Source organism: Hemitrygon akajei, chromosome 18 (assembly GCF_048418815.1).
Source record: "Hemitrygon akajei chromosome 18, sHemAka1.3, whole genome shotgun sequence".
NCBI classification, from domain to species: domain Eukaryota; kingdom Metazoa; phylum Chordata; class Chondrichthyes; order Myliobatiformes; family Dasyatidae; genus Hemitrygon; species Hemitrygon akajei.
Genome location: NC_133141.1, coordinates 31,282,618 through 31,304,913, shown reverse-complemented (window position 1 = coordinate 31,304,913; position 22,296 = coordinate 31,282,618). Strand labels below are relative to the sequence as shown.

General features: G+C 47.5%; 1 protein-coding gene across 1 annotated transcript in view; it reads left to right on the top strand.

The window, feature by feature from the left end:
* The window catches only part of LOC140741643 (low-density lipoprotein receptor-related protein 1-like), a 561,364-nt gene that overhangs the window by 124,810 nt on the left and 414,258 nt on the right, over positions 1–22,296 (top strand). Inside the window, 8 exon segments of the mRNA XM_073071927.1 lie at positions 6,296–6,460; positions 7,345–7,589; positions 9,739–9,870; positions 10,269–10,496; positions 13,103–13,277; positions 15,968–16,062; positions 17,503–17,652; positions 20,685–20,822. Coding sequence (XP_072928028.1) covers positions 6,296–6,460; positions 7,345–7,589; positions 9,739–9,870; positions 10,269–10,496; positions 13,103–13,277; positions 15,968–16,062; positions 17,503–17,652; positions 20,685–20,822 — 1,328 coding nt within the window.

Sequence of the window (22,296 nt, the reverse complement as noted above, 5' to 3'; positions counted from 1 at the left end):
ATCTAAGGACATTTCTGGTATACTACGGGAAGGTATGACTCATAAAATTTCGTAATACGCTGATGACATTTTACTTTTTATCTCTAACACTGAAACTTCTTTACCTTTGATTCTTTCTTTAATTTCCCAGTTTAGTTATTTTTCAGGATATAAGCTGAACTTACATAAAAGTGAACTGTTTCCTTTAAATGACCTAATGTCATCAAATGCCAGATTTCCGTTCCAAGTTGTCACAAGTCAATTTACATATCTAGGTGTAACAATTACTAAAAACTTCAAGAATTTATTTAAAGAAAACTTAACCCTTTGTTGAATTATCTGAAAAAGACGCTTTCTAAATGGTCTCCTCTTTCTTTATCCCCAATTGGCCGAATTAATTCGATTAAAATGAAGATTCTTCCTAAATTTTTATATCTTTTTCAGGCATTACCTATTTTTTTTCCTAAGCCCTGGTGGGTTTAAATGGAGTTGAAGACAGGGTCCTGGTGTATTTAAAGGGAGTGGGTAATGGGTTGACGATGGGTTTAAAAGGAGCAGGAAATGGGGTCCTGCTGTGTTTAAAGGGGGCGGGCAACAGGGCCCAAATGGTTTTCAAAGGAGTTGGAAATGGCATCCTGGTAGGGTTAAAGAGAGTGGGAAATGTGGTCCCGGTGGGTGTAAAGGGAGCGAGAAATGAGACCACGGTCGTTTTAAAATGAGCCACAAGTGGAGTCCCTGTGGGTTTAAAAGGAATGGAAAAGTGGGGCCCTGGTGGGTTTAAAACAGGGTCCAGGTGGGTTTAAACAGAGCAAGAAACAGTGCCCTGGTGGATTTAAATGGAGCGGGTAATGGGTTCCCAGTGGGTTTAATCTAGTATAATTAACTTTCCAATGAGTCTGTGAGGTTGAATGGAATAGGAAATTAAGAGGAGCTGGGAACAGGATCAAGGTCTTTTCTGCCTAGGGTTGGAGAGTCCAAAACTGGGCAGCCCAGGTTTAAGGAGACCTGGAGGGACAGCTTTTACACTCAGAGTTTTAGCATAGACTGGTTGGTCCAAAAGTCCAGTTTCCATGCTGTGACCCTGTTGTCTGTGTTGGCAGGCATATCAGAAAACACTTGGGATCCTGAAGTTATCAATGCATATAGATAAACTGATAACTTGAATTTGGAATCCTGTTCAGCATATATGTGGTTGGCCAAAATGGCCCGTATCTGTGAAGTACTGTTCTGTATTTCAATCAAACAAGCCTGTTTGAAATCCCTGACTCTGATTTGAAATGCATTGGGACGGACTGTTTCCTGTTTGATGATGGTATCATGCAGTATCTCAAGTGCTTGGTTGCATTTGACCACTGGTAGTATGTAAACTGTGGGCAGGATTTTGGAGGAGGACTCTATTGGTAAATAGAACAGGTGGCATTTCATCGTTTGGTGTTCAAGGTCAGGGGAGCACGCGTCCAAAAAATTGCCACATCAGAGCACCACCGAGAGTTTATCATGAAGCACACACCTTCACCTTTTGCCTTTTCTGAATCAACAGTTTGGTCCATCTTGTGTATCGAGAAGCCTTCGGATCTGATCACACTATCTGGTGTACTCTGAGTAAGCCACGCCTCGGTAAAACACAGAACACGATTCCTCAATTCCTGACAATATAGCGCTTTTGCCCTTCTGTCCCCACTGACTGCACATTCACTAAGAAGATGCTAGGTAGAGGGGGCCTTAGTCCTCTGCATTGCAGCCAGGGTTGGAGTCCACCCCCTGTCTTGCTTCTGGCTGTGGTGATGAACTTTCATCCACTTAAATGTGCTGCACCTGCTTGCTTGAGAGTTAAGCCCACTGAGTACTTCAGGAGATCGTGTAATTTATAGTTTATTAAGTCAATTTAAAAGTACATTGCTGAAAGGGAATTACTGTACATGGTGCAGATTGCAGTGAGATTAATTCAGAAGAGGTATAAGCTCTGACCAATCAAGAATCTATTAACCTCTGTCTTAAATATACATAAAGACTAGGACTTTACAGCTGCCTGTGGCAAAGAATTCCACAGATTCACCACCCTCTGCCTGAGGAAATTCCTCCTCATCTACATTCTAAAAGGATGCCCCTCTATTCTGAGGCTGTGTCCTCTGGTCTTGCACTTTCTCACCATAGGAAACATCCTCTCCACATCTAGGCCTTTCACCATTCAATGGGTTTTAATGAGGTCACCCTCATTCTTCTAAATTCTAGAGAATACAGGCCCAGAGCCATCAAATGCTCTTCATATGACAAGCCATTCAATCCTGGAATCATTTTTGTGAGCCTCCTTTGAACCCTCACCAGTTTTAGCACATTCTTTCTAAGATAAAGGGCCCCAAACTGCTCACAATATTCCAAGTGAGACCTTACCAGTGCTTTATAAACTCTCAACATCACATCCTTGCTCTTATATTCTAGTCCTCCTGAAATGAATACTAGCATCGCATTTGCCTTCCTCACCACAGACTCATCTTGCAAATTAACCTTTAGGGAATCCAACAAGAGGACTCCTAAGCCCCTTTGCATCTGTTTTTTTTTAAATGTTCCTCTCCATTTAGAAAAGAGTCACCCCTTCATTTCTGCTACTAAAGTGCATGACCATACGCTTCTTGGCACTGTATTCCATCTGCCATTTCTTTGCCCATTCTCCTTGTCTTAAGTCCTTCTGTGGCCTCTCTACTTCCTCATAACTACCTGTCCCTCCAGCTATCTTCATATCGTTTGCAAACTTTGCAACAAAGCCATCAATTCCATCATCCAAATCATTGACATATAATGTAAAAAGAATTGGTCCCAACACAGACCCCTGTGGAACACCACTAGTCACCAGCAGCAACCAGAAAAGACTCATTTATTCCCACTCTTTGCCTCCTGCCAATCAACCACTGTTTTGCCCATGCTGGAATATTTCCTGTAATACGATGGGCTCATAGCTTGTTAAGCAGCCTTATGTGTGGCACCTTGTCAAAGGCCCTTTGAAAATCCAAGTAGACAACATCAACCAATTCTCCTTTGTCTAATCGGTTTGTTATTTTTTCAAGTAATTCCACCAGATTTGTCAGGCAAGATTTTCCCTTGAGGAAACAATGCTGACTACAGCCTATTTTATCAGGTGCCTCCAAGTATCCCGGAACCACATTTTTAACAATCGACTCCAACATCTTCCCACCACTGAGGTCAGACTACCTGGCCTATAATTTCCTTTCTTCTGCCTTCTTGAAGAGTGGAGTGACATTTGCAATCTTCCAGTCTTCCAAAACCTTTCCAGAATCTAGTAATTCTTGGAAGATCGTTACTAATGCTTCCACAATCTCTTCAGCCACTTCTTTCAGAATCCTGGAGTGTAGACCATCTGCTCCAGGTGACTTACCTACCTTCAGACCTTTCAGTTTCTCAAGAACCTTCTCCCCAGTAATGGTAACTTCACACACTTCTGCCCCCTGACATCTGGAACTTCCACCTTAGTGTTAGTGTCTTCCATAGTGAGGACTGATGCAAAATACTTAATCATTTTGTCTGCCATTTCCTTGTCCCTCATTACTACCTTTCCAGTGGTCCGATATCCACTCTCACCTCTCTTAAGCTTTATGTATCTGAAGAAACTTTTGGTATCCTCTTTAATATTGGCTAGCCTGCTTTTGTGTTCCATCTTTACCTTCTTAATTACTTTTTTAGTTTCTTTCTGTTGGTTTTTTACAAGTTTCCCGATCCTCTAACTTCCCACTAATTTTTTTCTCTATTATAAGTTCTCTCTTCGGCTTTTATGTTGAGAAATGTACAGTTGTTGGAGAACAAGATTAAGGACCTAAGGGCAAGAATGCTGTATCAGAGGGAAGTGAGGAATTGCTGCGTTCTGTGTTTCAAGGAGATATAGCTAAATCAGGATTAATGAGGACTTTTTGATGCACTGAATGGACTGGACTGCCGACTTAGAGAATGCAAAAGGTGGGGGTCTGTGTTTCATGATAATCTCTCTGTGGTGCTCGGGCACAGCGGTCTTGTCACACCTTCGTTCCCCTGACCTGGAGCATCTAACAATTAAGTGCTGACTGTTCCAACTTATCAAGAGAGTTCTTAGTGATCCTGACTGCAGTTTGCATACTGCCAGAGGCTGATGTTAAGCAGGCACTTGTGGTACTGTGTGCCCCCATCAGCAAACAAGAAACAGACTACCCCAACGGCTTTCAAATCATTGTCGGGGACTTCAATCAGGTTTGTTTAGAGAAATTTCTGCCCAGTTATATCATCTACAGCACCAGTGGTCCCAACACACTTAACCACTGCTATACTACTGGAATACCTAGCGTTCCATCCCAGACTGCGTTTTGGTAAATCAGATCAGTTGGCTGTCCTTCTATGCTTGCTTTGACTGTCAGACCATGGGAGGTACCATCATGAACTCCCACAGCCCCTGATCCTGCGATTTCAGTCTCTGAGGCCAACAAGAGAATCCTTCAGGAGGGTGAACCCAGGGAAAGCTTCCAACCCAGATGGGGTACCTGGCCAAGTACTAAAGACCTGTTCTGATCACTTGGCTGGAGTGTTCACTGAGATCTTTAACCTTTCGCTTCCGCAGACTGAGGTACCCACCTGCTTCAAGCAGGCTTCAATTATTCTGGTGCTTAAGAAGAGCGTGGTGAGCTGCCTCAATGACTATCGTCCAGTAGCACTTAGATCCGCAGTGATGAAGTGTTTTCAGAGGTTGGTGATGAAACATATCAACTCCTGCCTGAGAAACAACTTGGATCCGCTCCAATTTGCCTACCAGGGCAACAGGTCCACAGCGGATGCTATCTCATTGGCTCTTCACTCAACCCTGGAACATCTGGACAGAAAAGATGCATACATCAGGATGCTCTCTATCGACTACAGCTCAACATTCAGTACCATCATCCCCTCAAAACTAATCAATACGCTTCAAGACCTAAGCCTCAATGCCTCCTTGTGCAAATGGATCTTTGATTTCCTTGCTCACTGTTGTGCCAAAAGTGAAGGAATGTTCTCACACAACACACTTTATTGCTGAGTTACGACAAGTGGTACTTACCTTGGAAGTGCGCCTGAGCCCATTTGACTGCAGCATCCCACAGCGTCAGTTGCAACTAGTGGTGATCCCAAATCCAAGAGACCTCACCGCCAGTGTGCTCATTCTTTTATACCCTGGTCACTTCTCTCCACCCCTACCTGGGTCGATCCTTTGTTCAGGTCGACCCGTCACGTGACCATTGCCTTGGGTACTACAGGCTGAGGTCTGCAGAGACAATACCCCCTGCTCTATTTGTTTTATAGATATGACTGCGAGGCTAAACGCAGCTCAAATGCCACAGCTCTAGTGCTGATGACGCCACTGTCATAGGCCGAATCAAAGGTGGTGATGAATCAGCATATAGGAGGGAGATTGAAAATCTGGCTGAGGGGTGTCATAACAACAACCTGTCACTCAATGTCAGCAAGACCAAGGAGCTGATTATTGACTCTATGGGGAGGAAACCAGAGGTCCGTGATCCAGTCCTCATCGGGGGATCAGAGGTGGAGAGGGTCAGTAACTTTAAATTCCTCGGTGTTATCATTTCTGAGGACCCGTCCTGGGCCCAGCACACAAGTGCAATTACAAAGAAAGCACGGCAACGCCTCTCCTTCCTTCGGTTTGCAAAAATTCAGCATGTCAAATCTTTGACAATCTTCTTTAATGTGTGATGGAGAGTATCTTGACTGGCTGCATAATAGTCTGGTATGGAAACATCAATGCCATTGAACAGAGAAGCCTATAAAAAGTAGTGGATACAGCCCAGTCCATTTACAGGTACAGCCCTCCCCACCTTAAAGCACTGTTGCAGGAAAGCAGCATCTATCATCAGGGACTCCCGCCATTTAGACCATCCACTTTTTTGGCTGCTGCCATCAGAAAGGAGGTACAGGAGTCTCAGGACTCACACCACAAGGTTCAAGAACAGGTATTATCCCCAACCATCAGTCTCAGATAGGATAACTTCACTCAACTTCACTCACCAATCAGTGAACTGTTCCCACAACCTGTTGCTATACTGAGGTAGTGAACAGGCTTGTGTTAGCTGGTTGAAGAACCGAATGGTTGAAGGGGAACCAGCCAAGAAAAGGTCTTTACAATTACAGTGTTTAATTCATTTTTAATTTTGATTTTCTTGTGAGTGTTGTGTTTCTGAAGCTCTGTGCCTGTGATGCTGCTGTAGGTAAGCTTTTTATTGTGCACACAGGGACTTGTGACAACACATTGGACTCTGACTTCTGTATTCTGTTGATTCATTCTGCTTTTCAGGATACTGTTCTGGACGGACTGGGATGCAAGTCAACCTCGGATAGAAGCGGCCTCCATGAGTGGTGTGGGGCGACGGACGATTCACCGGGAGCTGGGGGCTGGGGGATGGCCAAACGGGTTGACAGTCGATTACTTGGAACGGCGTATCCTCTGGATTGATGCCAGGTACAGCGTGCTCCCTCAGAACTGTTTTTTTTTGTTTGGAAGGAGTTTCTTTCTGAAGCCCTGGATGCACAGGGAACAATTGGAGATGGAAGGAAAAGTTAAATAAATTAGAATTCCACTCCCCATTGCCCTCCCCCCCCCCCCCCCCCACCCCCAACACCTCCTCTGCGGTGAGTCTGGTTGGATGACGTGACCCCGATACCCCCGCAGGAGGAAGCTGTCCGTATGTTTCTCCCCTCTCCAGATCGAGTTTCCTGTGCCACATGTCTTGGAATCTGCTCTGCCCTCTGCCGCTCTCCCTTCAAACTTACCTCAGCTTGGCACTCCCTCCCAACACCTTCCTGCCTATTTTTCCCTTCCCTCCTCTCCCTTTCCCCTCTTCCTCCCCATATCTATCTCTCTCTCTCCCTCCCTCCCCCTTCCTGCCTTCCCCTTCCCTTCCTCCTCCTCCCCCCTGCACTCACCTCCCCACCCCTCCCCCCAAGCTCTGGAACTTCCTCACTACACCTCTCTGTCCGCTTTTCTTTCTCTCACACAAACAAGTGAAAATCTGCAGATGCTGGAAATCTGACCAACAGACACAAAATGCTGGAGGAACTCAGCAGGCCAGGCAGCATCTGGGAAAAGAGAACAGTCGACGTTTCAGGCCCGAAATGTCGACTGTACTCTTTTCCTCCATGCTGCCTGATCTTCTGAGTTCCTCCAGCATTCTGTGTGTGTTACTTTCTTCTTCTCTCTCTTTCATTCTCTCTCTCTTGCTATGCTACTCTCCCCTTCTCCTCCAGTTAGCACGTGTAAAACCATTGAACTTGTGTTTTAATACCTCAATTATGTATTGGGAAGTGTTGCTAAAAAAAATGTTCAATTTCTCCCTTCTCCCACAGGTCCGACGCGATCTACTCAGCCCTCTATGATGGGAGTAGGCTGATCGAGGTTCTGCGGGGCCATGAGTACCTCTCCCACCCCTTTGCTGTCACCCTGTATGGGGGAGAGGTTTATTGGACAGACTGGCGAACTAACACCCTGGCCAAGGCCAACAAGTGGACTGGCCACAATGTGACAGTCGTGCAGCGGACGAACACTCAGCCCTTTGATCTCCAGGTTTACCACCCATCCAGGCAGCCCCAGGGTAAGTTCACCCCCCACCAGCATTCTTCACCTCCAATGACCCTCTACAGTATCAGGCGACACACAAAAAATGCTGGAGGTACTCAACCAATCGGACAGCATCTTTAGAGGAGTTGTCTATAAAGATAGGCAAGAGACACTTTTTGGGCCGAGACACTTCAGGACTGAAAAAGAGGTCAGAAGCCAGAATTAGGTGGAGAGAGGACATGAAGTACAAGCTGGCAGCTGATAGGTGAGACAGTGGACCAGAGTGAGGGGGAAGGTGGGTGAAGAAGTGAGAGGCTGGGAGGTGACTTGTGGAAAAGGTAAAAGGCTGAAGAAGAAGGAATCTGAAAGGAGAGGAGGGTGAACCATGGGAGAAAGGGAAGGAGGAGGGGAACCAGAGGGAGGTGAGGGGAGGGGATTGGGTGCGAAAGTAACCAGATTGAGGGATGGATAAAGGGAGAAGGACAGAGGGAGCAGAGGTTTATCGTCATTAGCATAGGAGAGCCTGTACTGTGCTGTACTGTTCTATGAAACAAATACCTTTAAATGTTGTTAATGGGCTTGCTTTAAACATTTCATCTCAGCTCGTTCCATATACTCACCGCCCTCTGTGTGGAATAAGTTGCCCTCAGGTGCCTAAATCTATATCTGTCTAGAAAATCTATGTGGACTTTTGCTCCCTTTTCCTGGGAAAACAGGACTGTTTGCAATCAATGTTTTTTGTTGACATTGAGAGAAAGGTTATTGTCATGACATTATGTCAGTGAACTGTCTGTCTCCTTACTGTGTTATTTGGAGTACATCCTGTTACAGTCTTATCATCTGCAAACTTGATGAGGTTAGAGCAAAACCTGGTCACACAGTCAGGAGTGTACAGGGAGTTTACACTCATGTCTGATGAGGGGGCTGATGACGCAACGGTGTAAAAAAAACCAGGGTCTTGGATAATCGTGGCGGAGGTGTTACTGTCAGTAAGAAGAGACAGTAACACCTCTGCCAGGATTATTCAAAACCCTGGTTTTTTACACGGTTGCGTCATCAGCCCCCTCATCAGAAAGTGGAGCCATTCAGTTGTAGAGGAACTTACATTTCACAGGTGGTCTTTTGGTGGCCACCCTTAACACACAAAGTGACACTCAATGGGAAACGGCAATCCTTCATCACCCTGTCCACCTGCGACACCACTTTTGAGAAACCATGTACGTGTGCTGGGGATCTCAGCATGTCAGACAGCTTTTCCCCTCTTCCTAACTTCTTATTCTGGCTTGTGCCATTGTCTTTTCCAATCCTGGTGAAAGGTCTCAGCCCAAAACGTGACTATTTAATTCCATCTGTAGCTGAAGCCTGACCTGCTGAGATCCTCCTGCATTTTGTGTGTGTTGCTCAAAATTTACAGCATTTGCAGAATCTCTTGTGTCTTCATGTACCTGTACTTGTGGGTCTCTGTTTCACAACGCTCCCCAGGATCCATCGTTACCAAGTCATAGAGGAACCAAAGGACATAGCACAAGCACACAATTCATTGAAAGCAGCCATGCAGGTGGGGTAGTGAAGATGGAATTTAGCACTCTGCTCTTAAGTCAGGGCATCAAATTTAGAAGTAGGGAGTCTATAACCATATGGCACAGAGAAAAACCTGTGTTCTCCAGTTCTTGATTCACCAACCCTATGTACATTCACCCTATCTGCCCCCTCATTATTTTATACACCTCTAGGGTCACCTCACCGTCTCCTGTGCTCCATTGAATAATGCCCCAGCCTGGCCAACCTCTCCCAATAACTCCAGCCCTCCAGTCCTGGCAACATTCTGAATCTGCCCACTTTCCAGCTCAATGACATCTTCCTTATAGCAGGGTGACCAAAATGGAGCCCAATATTCCAAGTATGGCCTCCCCGGTGTCTTGTACAACTCTAACATGACCTCCCAACTTGTCTACTCAGTGCTCTGAAAGATGAAGTCCAACGAGCTAAATGTCTTCTTCACCGCTCTATATACCTGTGATACCACTTTCAGGGAACTGTGCACCTAAGTCCCTCTGTTCTGTAGCACATCTCTGGGACCTACCATTCACTGTGAAACCCTGTTCTCATTTGTCTTCCCAAAACTGTTCACAGTGTTGTTGTCCCCTTTGGTGAGCATTTCTCTTCTGGCACTTGCGTTGCAGCTCCAAACCCGTGCGCAGCCAATGGGGGAAAGGGACCCTGCTCGCACCTCTGTCTCATCAACTACAACGCAACACCCTCGTGTGCCTGTCCACACCTGATGAAGCTGGCAGAGGATAAGAAGACCTGTTTTGGTTAGTACCTTTGGCCTGGTCTGGCTTTGTAAATAGCCGGTTTGAGCCGTAATCATCCCCAGTCTATAACATGGAGGCAGGAGGAAGTCACAGAGATGGGGATGGGTTTAGGGGAAGGAGAAGTCATGGAGATGAGGGGTGGAGGTGTTGCGGCTGGAACAGAACAAAGAGACGGAGTGGTTTAGGGGAGGGATGGGGGTCACGGAATCAGGGAGGGCTGTAGGTAAGGGAGGGGGTTCACAGAGACGGCAGGGGTGTGGGGAGGGGAGAGGACATCGTAGAAATGGGGCGAGGTTAAGGGGCGGAGTGGGTCACAGAGATGGGGAGGGGTGTAGGAGCCGGAGCAGATTACAGAAAACCTTATCTGCAGAAAACTGACTTTCTCCTCCCCCCCGCAGAGTTTAAGAAGTTCCTGCTGTACGCCCGTCAGATGGAGATCCGTGGTGTGGACATCGAGAACCCCTACTACAACTTCATCATCTCTTTCACGGTGCCAGACATCGATAATGTCACCGTGGTAGACTACGACGCGGCAGAGAACCGCATCTACTGGTCTGACGTCCGCACGCAGACCATCAAACGTGCCTTCATCAATGGCACTGGTGTTGAAACTATCATCTCTGCAGGTGGGGGCTGCCTCTGGGTCAACCTCATTACCCCTTTCACAGTGCTTCCTCCTACCTCTGCTTCCCTCTGCATTATCTCTTCCACTTGCCCACCTCGTGACCCCTCCCACAATGCTCTCACCTTGCCACTTGGGTGATTGAAAAATAAAGGACTATGTTACAAGGAAGGGTTAGAATTTAACCGTTAGATTGATCTTGGATTAGAATTAACTGTCGGCACAACTTTGTGGCCCAAAGTGCTGTAATGTTCTACATTTACACCACTACCTGCTCAATAACATGCTTGTTTCACACACTGTTCATACAGATCAGATCATTACACAGTGCATTGAGGAAGAACAAGGTAAAACAATAACCGAATGTGGAATAAACTGTCACAGTTACAGAGAAAGTGCAGGGCAGGTGGATGGTAAGGTGCAAGGTAATAACGAGGTAGATTGTGAGGTCAATAGTCCATGTTACTGTACAAGATGTCTGTTCAGGATTCTGATTACAGCGGGGTAGAAGCTGTCTTTGAGCCTAGTGGTACATGTTTTCAGGCTTTTGATTCTTCTGCCCAATGGGAGGGGCTGAGGAAAGAATGTTTGGGGTGGGAGGGGTCTTTGATTATTCTGGCTGTTTCACTAAGGCTTTGAGAAGTGTAGACAGAGTCCATGGAGGGGAGGCTGGTTTCTGTGATGTGCTGAGCTGTGTCCACAACTCTCTGTGGTTTCTTGTGGTTACGGGCAGAGCAGTTGACCATACCAAACCATTTGCATCTAGCTGGTGTGTATTCTGTGGTATGTTGGCTTTAGTCAGGGGATTGAGTTCAAGAGCCATGAGGTAATGTTGCAGCTCTAGAAAACCCTGGTTACACCACAATTAGAATATTGCGTTCAGTCACCTCATTATAGGAAGGATGTAGAAGTTTTAGAGAGGGTGCAGAGAAGGTTTATCAAGAATCTGTCTGGATTAAGAGACCATGTTTTATGAGATTAGGTTGAGTGAACTAGAGCTTTTCTCTTTGGAGTGAAGGAGGATGAAAGGTGACCTGATAGAGGTGTACAGGATGATAAGAGGCAGAGATGGAATGGACCACCAGTGTCTTTTTCCCAGGGTGGAAATGGCTAATACCAGAGGACATCTGTTTAAGGGAATGGAAGAAAGTTTAAGGGAGATGTCATGGGTAGTTTTTTTTAGATAGTGATGGGTGTGTGGAACACGCTGCTGGGTTTGGTGATAGAGGCTGATACAATGGGGGCATTTAAAAGACACTCAGGCATATTGATGAAAGAAAAGTAGAGTTATGGGTTAGGAGGGAAGGGTTAGATTGACAGTGAAGCAGGTTTATATAAGTTGGCAAAAATGGTGGGCCGAAGGGCCTCTACTGTGCTGTATTGTTCAGTGTTCTGTGAACTTGATGTCATAGTGCACAGGTCACCAAAAGCAGCAGGCAGAATTTAGAAGACAAATGTCACATTGGTCCTTAATGCAAAGGGGTTGGAGTTTAAGAAAGCGGGAGGTTTGTGTTCCATTAATACAGGCTGTTGGTGATGCCACACTTGGAATATTGTGCACCATTCTGGTAGCATTGAAGGTAGTCCAAAGGAGATTCATCATGATAATTATTAGGATGAGAGAGGTATTCCATCAGGATGGGCTGGGCTGTTTGGGTCTGTATTCTTTTGGAATGTAGAAGAATGAGGGAGATCTTATTCAGAGGTCTCTGACCCTGAAGGAAGGTGAGAGGGAGATGTGGAGATATCTCTCCCAGTGAGAGAGTCTGGAACAAGGGGCTGGTCATTTAACACAGAAATGTGTAAGTGCGACTTCTCTCACAGAGAGGGGAATGTCTGGAATTCTGTGCCCCCTGAGGAGGGTAAAGGCTGAATAGTTGATTGTACTTAAGGTGGGTAGATATTGGAAAGATTAGGGAAGGGTGAATTGAGAGCAACTTGGGCAGAGAAGGAGGTGAGGTCTGAGGTAGATCAGCTAGGATCATATTGAGAGGTGGGACAGGAGTAGGAAGATTGTTTCCGATGTTGGGGAAGTCCAGAACGAGGGGTCACAGTTTAAGGATAAAGGGGAAGCCTTTTAGGACCGAGATGAAGAAAAACTTCTTCACACAGAGAGTGGTGAATCTGTGGAATTCTCTGCCACAGGAAACAGTTGAGGCCGGTTCATTGGCTATATTTAAGAGGAAGTTGGATATGGCCCTTGTGGCTAAAGGGATCAGGGGGTATGGAGAGAAAGCAGGTGCAGGGTTCTGAGTTGGATGATCAGCCATGATCATACTGAATGGCGGTGCAGGCTCGAATGGCCTACTCCTGCACCTATTTTCTATGTTTCTATGACAGGCTTTTTCCTGTTCCTTTGTTACTTTTTGGTGTTAATTTCCCTGTTTTGCAGCAGCTAATCTCTCTTCCCCCACCTCCCCCTCTTTCTTCACCCCTCATCCCACCTCACCACCCCTACATCTCTCTCCCTCTCTATCCTCTCTGTCTCCCTCCCTTTCTGTCCCTCTCTGTCCCGCTCTCTGCCCCTCCCCTTCCTGCTCCCTCTACACTCTCCCCTCCCTTTCTTCCTGTCCCACTCTCCTTTCCTCTCTCTCTGTGTTGCCCCACCAGACCTGCCCAATGCCCATGGCCTTGCCATCGACTGGGTGTCCAGGAACCTTTTCTGGACCAGCTACGGAGTGAACAAGAAGCAGATCAATGTGGCCCGGCTGGACGGCAGCTTCAAGAACGCAGTGATCCAGGGACTCGACAAACCCCACTGCCTCGTCCTGCACCCTTTGCTTGGGTAAGAGAGCCTCCCCTCCGCCACCTTTCCTTGCCCTTCCCACCTTCCCTTATCCTTTCCACATCCTCCTTTATCCTTCCCACACCCTTTCCCCCATCCACTCTCTCCCATTCCTTTCAGCCCCACCGCACACCACCCCTCCCTCAGTCCCCCATTCCGTTACCCTTTCCCCACTCCCCCATTACCTTCCCCTTTCCCTCCTCCCCCTTTCCTTTTCCCCTTCTATCCCTCCCCTGTTGGCGGAGTTGAACAGGATGCAAGAGCCTTAACTGGAGTGCAAAGGTCTGGAAAATGGACATCAAGGTGGGAAATTCATTATATTAGTGCAGGAACTGAGAAATAAGCGTTACTGTCTCCTTGACATCAGACTGGAGTTCTGAGATGCAGTGGGATCCCAATAGGTGATTCACAAAGGACTAGTGTGCACATGGAACTGGAATCAAGAAAGCAGAGTGTTACCAGTTCTCGTGAGAAGTGGGGAAGTCATCTTAGACAATGTGATGGAGAGAATAGTGTGGACTGTAACAGTCTCCTCATGGGCAAAGGGATAGGACGGGCAACTTCTTCATGTGGAATTTGGTGTGTATTTGGACTGAGCTACCAGAAATAGTAGTTGAATCAGGCTTGATAGCAATGTTTAAAAACCATCTGGAGAAGTACCTACAGAGGTTTGTCTTATCTTGTCCATACTGCACCAACCGCCGCCACTGGGCTATAAACGTGCAGGAGCATTGTGTGGTTAAATGCCTTGCTCAAGGACACACACACTGCCTCGTCTGAGGCTCGAACTAATGAACTTCAGATCACCAGCCCAAAGCCTTAACCACTTGGCCATACGCCAACACATTAGAGGGCTCTGATTCAAGTATGGCAGATGAGACCTGCTCACAGGGCAATACAGCTGGCATGAGCGTTGTACATCAGATGCTATATGCCTGTGAAGCTGCTGCAGTTAAGTTGCAATGAAGCTGGAAAGAATGTAGTGGAGATTTACGAGGATGTTGCCAGGACTCAAGTGAATGAGTCATGGAGGGAATTTGGGCTGGTTGGGGCTTTTCTCACTGTAGTGTAGTATTTGAGAGGTGTGTAAAATCCTGAGGGGCACAGATGAGGTAAAGGTATGTCTAGATATTTTTTCAAAGAAATGAAGAGTGTGTACAACCATGAGGTGAATACATAGTCTTCTTCCCGGGGTGGAGAATTGAAAACTAAAGGGCACAGGTTTAAGGTAAAAGGGGAAAGGGATTTAATAAAAACCCGAGGGGCAATGTTTTCACCCAGAAGGTGGTCCGTATATGGAACGAGCTACCAGAGGAAGTACTTAAGTCAAGTACATTAACACCATTTGAAAGATATGGGTTAAGCATGGGCAAATGAGACTAATTCAGATAGCGGGGACCATTTGGGTGCAAGGACCTGTTTCTATGTTGTGTGACCCCAAGGCTCTTTGTTCTCCACACCCCTACGTACAAGTCCAACAATCCTTAAAGGTAGCAGCTCAGATAGAGAGTGTGGTGAGGAAGGCACACAGGAGGGACACTGACCTCAACAGTCAGGGCACTGAGCACAGAAGCAGGGAAGCCATGCTCCAACTTTACAGACCCTAGGTCAGACCACAGATGGATTCCACTGACATGGAACAGTATAGTACAAGTTGTTGTGCTGAACTAATTAAGTTAGTAATTAAATGCCTAACTAAATCAATCCCTTTGCCTACACATTGTCCATATCTTTCCATTCCCTGCATATCCACGTGCTTGTCTAAATGCCTCTGACACCATAAGACATAGGAGCAGAGTGAGGCCATTTAGCCCATTGAGTCTTCTCTGCCATCCCATCATGGCTGATCCAAAATTGCACTCATCCCCATACACCTGCCTTCTCGCCATATCCTTTAACACCCTGACCTATCAGGAAACTATAAAATTCCGCCTTAAATATACACACGGACTTGGCCTCCACTGCAGCCTGTGGCAGAACATTCCACATCCCTGGTAGCAAATTCCAGGCGCCCACCATTGTCTGTGTGGAGAGAAAACACATCTCTTTTGAACTTACCCCTCTCATCTTAAATGGATGCCCTTTGTTATTAGACATTTCCACGCTGGGGGAAAAATATATTGGCTGTCTACCTCTGCCTCTCATCTTGTTAGAAACTTCTATCAGGTCTTCTCCCCCCCACCCCCCACCCCCACCCTCCATCGCTCTCGAAGAAGCAACCAAGTTTGTCCAACCACTCCTCAAACAATTCTGGTCAGACTATGGTACTATTTGCGGTTCTGGTTGCCACACCACAGGGAGGGTGTGATCGCGAGGGGAGGGTGCAGAGGAGATTCACCAAGACATTGGCTGGGATGGAATGCATCAGTTACAAGCAGAGGCTGGGTGTTTTCCCCTTGGAGCTGAAGAGTTTATGTGGGAACATGACAGAAGTCATTTAACATAACAGTTGTACAAGATGCTAGTGAGGCCACACTTAGTGTACCATGTAGAGTTTTGATCACTGTTGTATGAAAGATATGGTTAAACTGGAAAAAGCACAGAAAAGATTTACAAGGATGTTGCCAGGACTCGAGGGTCTGAGTTTGGAGCTTCTTTGAGAAATTTCTCACTTCAACATGTTGATTAGGTTTGGGAAGGGTTTGTATCCCAGTTAACCCTTGACCTGTCTCTGCTCCCCCACCCCCCAGTAAACTCTTTTGGACAGACGGAGACACCATCAACGCAGCCCACATGGATGGCACCAACAGAACGACTCTGCTAACCAATCAGAAGAGACCAGTGGGTGAGCTCTCTGTGGGGTTTGGACTCATTCTGTGTGGCTGAGAGTGCAGCGTCCCTTCTCCCTTCTGTCAGCTGTGGTGTGGTACCAAGAGCTCAGGCCCCAGCACCACTTTATCTCCCACAGCCTCTTCCCATATTCTCAGTCCTCCCTCTCTCCCTCCACTCTACCCCCCTTCCATTCCTTCCCCCTCCATTTCTCCCTCTCCCCTCCTCTTCCCACTTCTCACTTCCCCCCTATCTCTGTTCCTCTCTCTATACCTCTCACTTTCACTTTCTTGCTTTCTATGCCTTTATCCCCCATCTCTCCCTTCTCCCCCCACTTTTGCCCCACTTTTCTTCCACTTCCCACCCCCACATTCCCCCCATTTTCCCACTTACCCCTACTCGCCTCTCCCCCCTCTTTTCCTTCCTCTCTCTCTTCCCCCTCTCTCCCCACTCTACCTCCCTCCCTCCCCCCACTTTTCTCTCTCCCTCCCCACCTCTCTCCCTCACTTTTGCTTTCACTCTCAGCTGGATACTTAGCTTGAGCAATCACATCACCATGTTCCCCTCACCACATCTGATTCACTCTCCCAGTTTCCGGAAATCCCCTCCTTACATCTCCTAGGCATACGGAGTGTGTAGACCCGATGATGGAAGTCTCCATTTCTGACCATGTGGGAATGAGTGGGCCCCTGTCTCCATCATACTCGCCAAGGTCGAACCCCTCCCTGTCAAGGAAGTGGGCATCACTGGGCCAATGTGTATGTGGTCCATCCCCAGACCCAGCAGGATGCTCAGAGGATGTCCATGTTGGAGGTGGGGGCCTGGGAGAGCACTGCTGGTGGGTGAGGGGAAGATGAGGAGGTTGCGGAGAGAAAGAGGAAAGAGAGACTGGAAGGGGTGAAAGAAAGAGAGGGGGGAGGAAGGGACATGGGGGAGGAGAATGCTTGATGGAGATAGAGGGATTGAGGGGAAAAGAGAGGAGGAGGCTGAAGGAGGAGGAAGAGAAGGAAAGGACAGTGGGGGAGAGGAGGAAGGAAGAATGGGGCAAGGGTAGCGGATGGAGGGAGAGAAGGGCGAGAAGATTGGGGAGTGAGGAGAGGAAGGGGAAGAATTGGGTAAAAATGCAGAAGGGGTAGTTGTGAGGGCTGGAATTAGAGGGAGGGGAGAAGGGATGTAGGGAGAGAAGGGGATAAAAAAGGGTGGGTGAAGGATGGGGGAAGAGAGAAAGGATGAGAGGTGATGGAGGGAGAGGGAGAGAGACTCCTTCACATTAGACCCATAGAGATATTTATCCCCCTGCACCATCACCACCCTTCACTGTGTTACATTATTTGTCTTTTTCCTTTTTTCTTGAAACTTAATTTTTATGTCTTTGCACTGTAATGCTGCCACAAGACAGCACATTTTACAAGATATAAATCAGTGATAATAAACCTGACTCTTGATTCTCCTGCAGGCTTGTCGATCGACTACAGCGAGCAGAAGCTGTACTGGATTAGTTCGGAGAATGGCACCATTAGTCACTGCAACCTGGATGGCAGTGGATTGGTGGTGATCGACAGTCTGCAGGGTCGTCTGACCAAAGCCACAGCTCTAGCCGTAATGGGTGAGTACAGATGATATGAAAGTTGGCGGTGTTGTGGATAGTGTCATAGGTGACAATGGGACATTGACAGGATACAGAGCTGAGCTGAGAAGTAGCAGATGGAGTTTAATCTGGAAAAGTGTGAAGTGATTCACTTTGGAAGGTCGAATTTGAAGGCAGAATACAGGGTTAATGACAGGATCCCTCACACTGTGTACGGACAGATGGATCTGTGATCCATATCTATAGATCTCACAAAGTTGCCTTTTAGGTTGATCGGGTTGTTAACATAGCATATGTTGTGCTGGCCTTCATTAGTCGGGGGATTGAGTTCAAGAGCTGCAAGGTAACACTGCAGCTTTCTAAAACCCTGGTCAGACCACTGTTGAAATATTATGCTAATTTCTAGTCACTTCATTATAGAAAGGATGTGGAAGCTTCAGAGAGGGTGCAGAGGAGATTTACCAGGATGCTGCCTGGTTTAGACAGCATGTCTTACGAAGATAGGTTGAGTGAGCTAGGACTTTTCTCTCTGGAATGGAGGAGGATGAAAGGTGACTTGATAGAGGCGTACAGAGTGATAGGAGGCACAGTTTGAGTGGACAGCCAGAGACTTATTCCCAAGGCAGAAGTGGCTAATACAAGGGCCATAATTTTAAAGTGATTGGAGGAAAGTATGGGGGGTATGTCAGAGAGTGGTGAGTACGTGGAATGTGCTGCCAAGGGTGGTGGTAGAGGCAGATACACTAGGGACACTTAAGATATGCACATGGATGATAGAAAAATGGAGGGCTATGTAGGAAGGAAGAGTTAGATTGATCTTAGAATAGGTTAAACAATCGACACAACATCATGAGGTGAAGGACTGTACTGTGCTGTAGTGTTCAATATTCTATGTTCTGATAGCCTCACCGCTCAATGAGATCTCCCCTTAACCTCTTCTGCTCCAGAGATCGCAACCCAAGTTTCTCCAAACTTTAATTTGAGCAGCATCCTGGTGAACCTCATGAAAGCCTTCGTCCTCTTCCTGTAATGGGGTGACCAGAACTGAATGCAATTTTTAATCAAGTTGTAATGTAATGTTCTATGGTTCTGTGGACAGTGAGCACAGATCGTGGGTAGCACAGGGTACAGTCTCCTCTGGGTTTTGTCACCCTGCTGTAGGAAAGGTGCTGTGAACACTAGGCCTCGAACTCTAGTCTCGTTGATTTGCATACCTAGGGGGGTCACCAGCCCTCATGTCTTCTGCCCGCCTGGAACTCTGATCCCGGAACCCATCAAGGACTCGCTGACTGAGAGGCGGGGGTGGGGTACACCAGCCCTCATCCGCACTGCTCTGCTGGCCTGACATCCGTCTACAAATATCCTTCATCACATGTCTACATTGCTGACCTTCTGGCACAGAATGCAGCACGTGGTGTGGAGGACTAAACTCCAGCCCAACCTCAAGCTTCCTACATCCTAGTCCCCAAACCCTGTGCTAACCCCTAACTCCCCTCTTTGTCCCCAATACCATCCCTAAGCATGAAAAAAGCAAACTATATAAACAACTATGTCTGAGCCACAACCTCGACCAGAAGGCTACCGGAGGAATTGTTGGGATTGTTTAGTGACATCCTGAACCTCCTTAACCTCTTAAGAAAGTAGAGAGCTTTCATTGTGTTGTCAGCAGGAGGTGCGGGAGCAAGAACAGTTAAGGTCAAAATTGACTTTATTGTCACACGCACAAGTACGTGTACACACAGGTGCAATGAAAAACCTATTTTCAGCATCACCTCAGACACACAGCACCAGATACATGACATCAACAACTAAAACATAAATGACACACATTTTATAAGAACAAATTCCGTTGTAGTCATAGCGTTTCTATATTGAGGTGATGATTAGGTTTTGTCAGTTGGTTCAAGAACTGGATGGTGGAAGGTAAGTAGTTGTTCTGATCCTTGTCCTGAACCACTGTGTTAAAAAAAAACGCCCTCTCTCACCTTGTAGTATTAGACAATTTGACTGTGGGAAAACTTACCAACTGTCTACTCCATCAATGCCTCTATTAATCTTATAAATCTCTGTCAGGTTTACCCTCAGCCTCCACCGCTCTGGAGAAAACAACCCAAATTTGTCCGACCTCTCCTTGTAGCTCATGCCCTCTAATCCAGGCAACATCCTGGTGAATCTCCTCTGCTCCCTCTCCAAAGCCCCCACACCCTTCCTGTAATGGGGTGACCAGAACTGAATGCAATACTCCAGATGTGGCTTAACCAGAGATTTATAAAGCTGAAACATAACTTACCAACTCTTGAACTCAGTTCCTGAACTTACAAAGGGAAGCGTGCCATATGCCTTCTTTATCATCCTGTCAACCTGTATCACCACTTTCAGGGAGCTTTGGACTTGGACCCCAAGATCCCCCGGTGCATCAATACTGTTAAGAGTACTGCCATTAACTGTGTACTGTCTCTTGACATTTCACCTCTCAAGGTGTAATACTTCACATTTGGCTGGGTTAAACTCATCTACCACTTCTCTCCCCATATCTGCCACTTACCTGTATGCTGCTTTCTACACTGTTCACGACACAACCAATCTTTGGATCGTCTGCAAACCTACTAACCCACCCATCTACTGAGTTTGTTCCAGGTCATTTATATATAAAGCAGCAGAGGACACAGTACAGCTCCCTGCGGAACACCACTAGTCCTAGTTCTCTAGCCAGAGGGGGAATTGGGTAGTTCCAGGGTGTTGAAGGTTTTGTTGATAACATTCCTGGACTGATAGCAGGTGGAAGTTAATTTGGAGAAGTGCGAGATTATGCACTTTGGACAGCCTATTGGGTACTCACAAGGAATAGTTCAGGAAGCGAGAGACCTTAGCGTACAAGGATGGGACACTCACTGTGAATGATAGGGAGTGTCGACTAACAGGGAATTAGGAACATGCACTGTGAATGGTGGGGAATGTCAAAGAACAGAGAAAGTTGAAAGTTAAAGTTGTGAGTGTCACTTGTCATTGGGACTGCCGGATCCTGACTCTCCCCTTCTCTCTGCCCTCAGGAGATCGTCTGTGGTGGGCTGACCAGGGCTCAGAACAGATGGGTACCTGTGCCAAGGACGGGTCTGATGTTGTAGTTCTACGGAACAGTACCACCCCGGTCATGCACATGAAGGTGTACGATGAAGAGATACAGACTGGTGAGGAGGAGGGTGTTCGGGGGAAGATCCAGATTGGCGAGCTGGGAGGGGGAGTGTAGTGATTCAGACTGGTGTGGGAGGAAGGGGGTTCTGAGAGGAACCGGGGGGGGGGGGGGGGGGTGTAGGGGAGAGATCCAGACCAGTGAAGGGACGGAGGATGATTAGGGCAGTGGGAAAAGATACAGATGGGTGAGGGGGTCGGGGGGGGGGGTGTGGTTAGATCCAGATTGGTGAGGGAGGGGTTGGGGGAGAAGGTACAGGTGTGTACAGAAGGTACAGAGGTGGAAGAGCGAGGGTGATGAATGAAGGAGGGAGACGGGGAGGAGTAGGAAGAAGAAATATAAATCAGTGAGGGAGGAGGCAAAGGGGCAGAGGGCATAGTAGAAGAGGAAAAAGGAGTGATAGAGGAAAGAGGAGTGAAGATGGTGTGTAGGCAGAAGAAGGTGTAGGGCGTGGGAAAGGGGAGAAGGAGATGGAAAGATGTGGGAGGCTGAAGAGTGGATGGCAGGTTGCAAGGGTTGTGGAAAGTCGATAGAGGAGGAAGGGTGGACCTGTGCCAAGGACTGTTCAGAAATGGTGGTTCCACGAAACACCACCACCCTGGTTATGCAAATGAACATGTACACCCCAATACCCGGTGATTTCCAACGTCCCCATTCAGTCTCCCCCTTCACCTCCCCAACACCCGGTGATTTCCAACGTCCCCAGTGTCCCCCTTAACATCCCCAACACCCGGTGATTTCCAACGTCCCCATTCAGTGTCCCCCCTTAACCTCCCCAACACCCGGTGATTTCCAACATCCCCATTCAGTGTCCCCCTTAACCTCCCCAACACCCGGTGATTTCCAACGTCCCCATTCAGTGTCCCCCTTAACCTCCCCAACACCCGGTGATTTCCAACGTCCCCATTCAGTCTCCCCCTTAACCTCCCCAACACCCGGTGATTTCCAACGTCCCCATTCAGTGTCCCCCTTAACCTCCCCCAACACCCGGTGATTTCCAACGTCCCCATTCAGTCTCCCCCTTAACCTCCCCAACACCCGGTGATTTCCAACGTCCCCATTCAGTGTCCCCCTTAACCTCCCCAACACCCGGTGATTTCCAACGTCCCCATTCAGTGTCCCCCTTAACCTCCCCAACACCCGGTGATTTCCAACGTCCCCATTCAGTGTCCCCCTTAACCTCCCCAACACCCGGTGATTTCCAACGTCCCCATTCAGTGTCCCCCTTAACCTCCCCCAACACCCGGTGATTTCCAACGTCCCCATTCAGTCTCCCCCTTAACCTCCCCAACACCCGGTGATTTCCAACGTCCCCATTCAGTCTCCCCCTTGACCTCCCCCAACACCCGGTGATTTCCAACGTCCCCATTCAGTCTCCCCCTTAACCTCCCCAACACCCGGTGATTTCCAACGTCCCCATTCAGTGTCCCCCTTAACCTCCCCCAACACCCGGTGATTTCCAACGTCCCCAT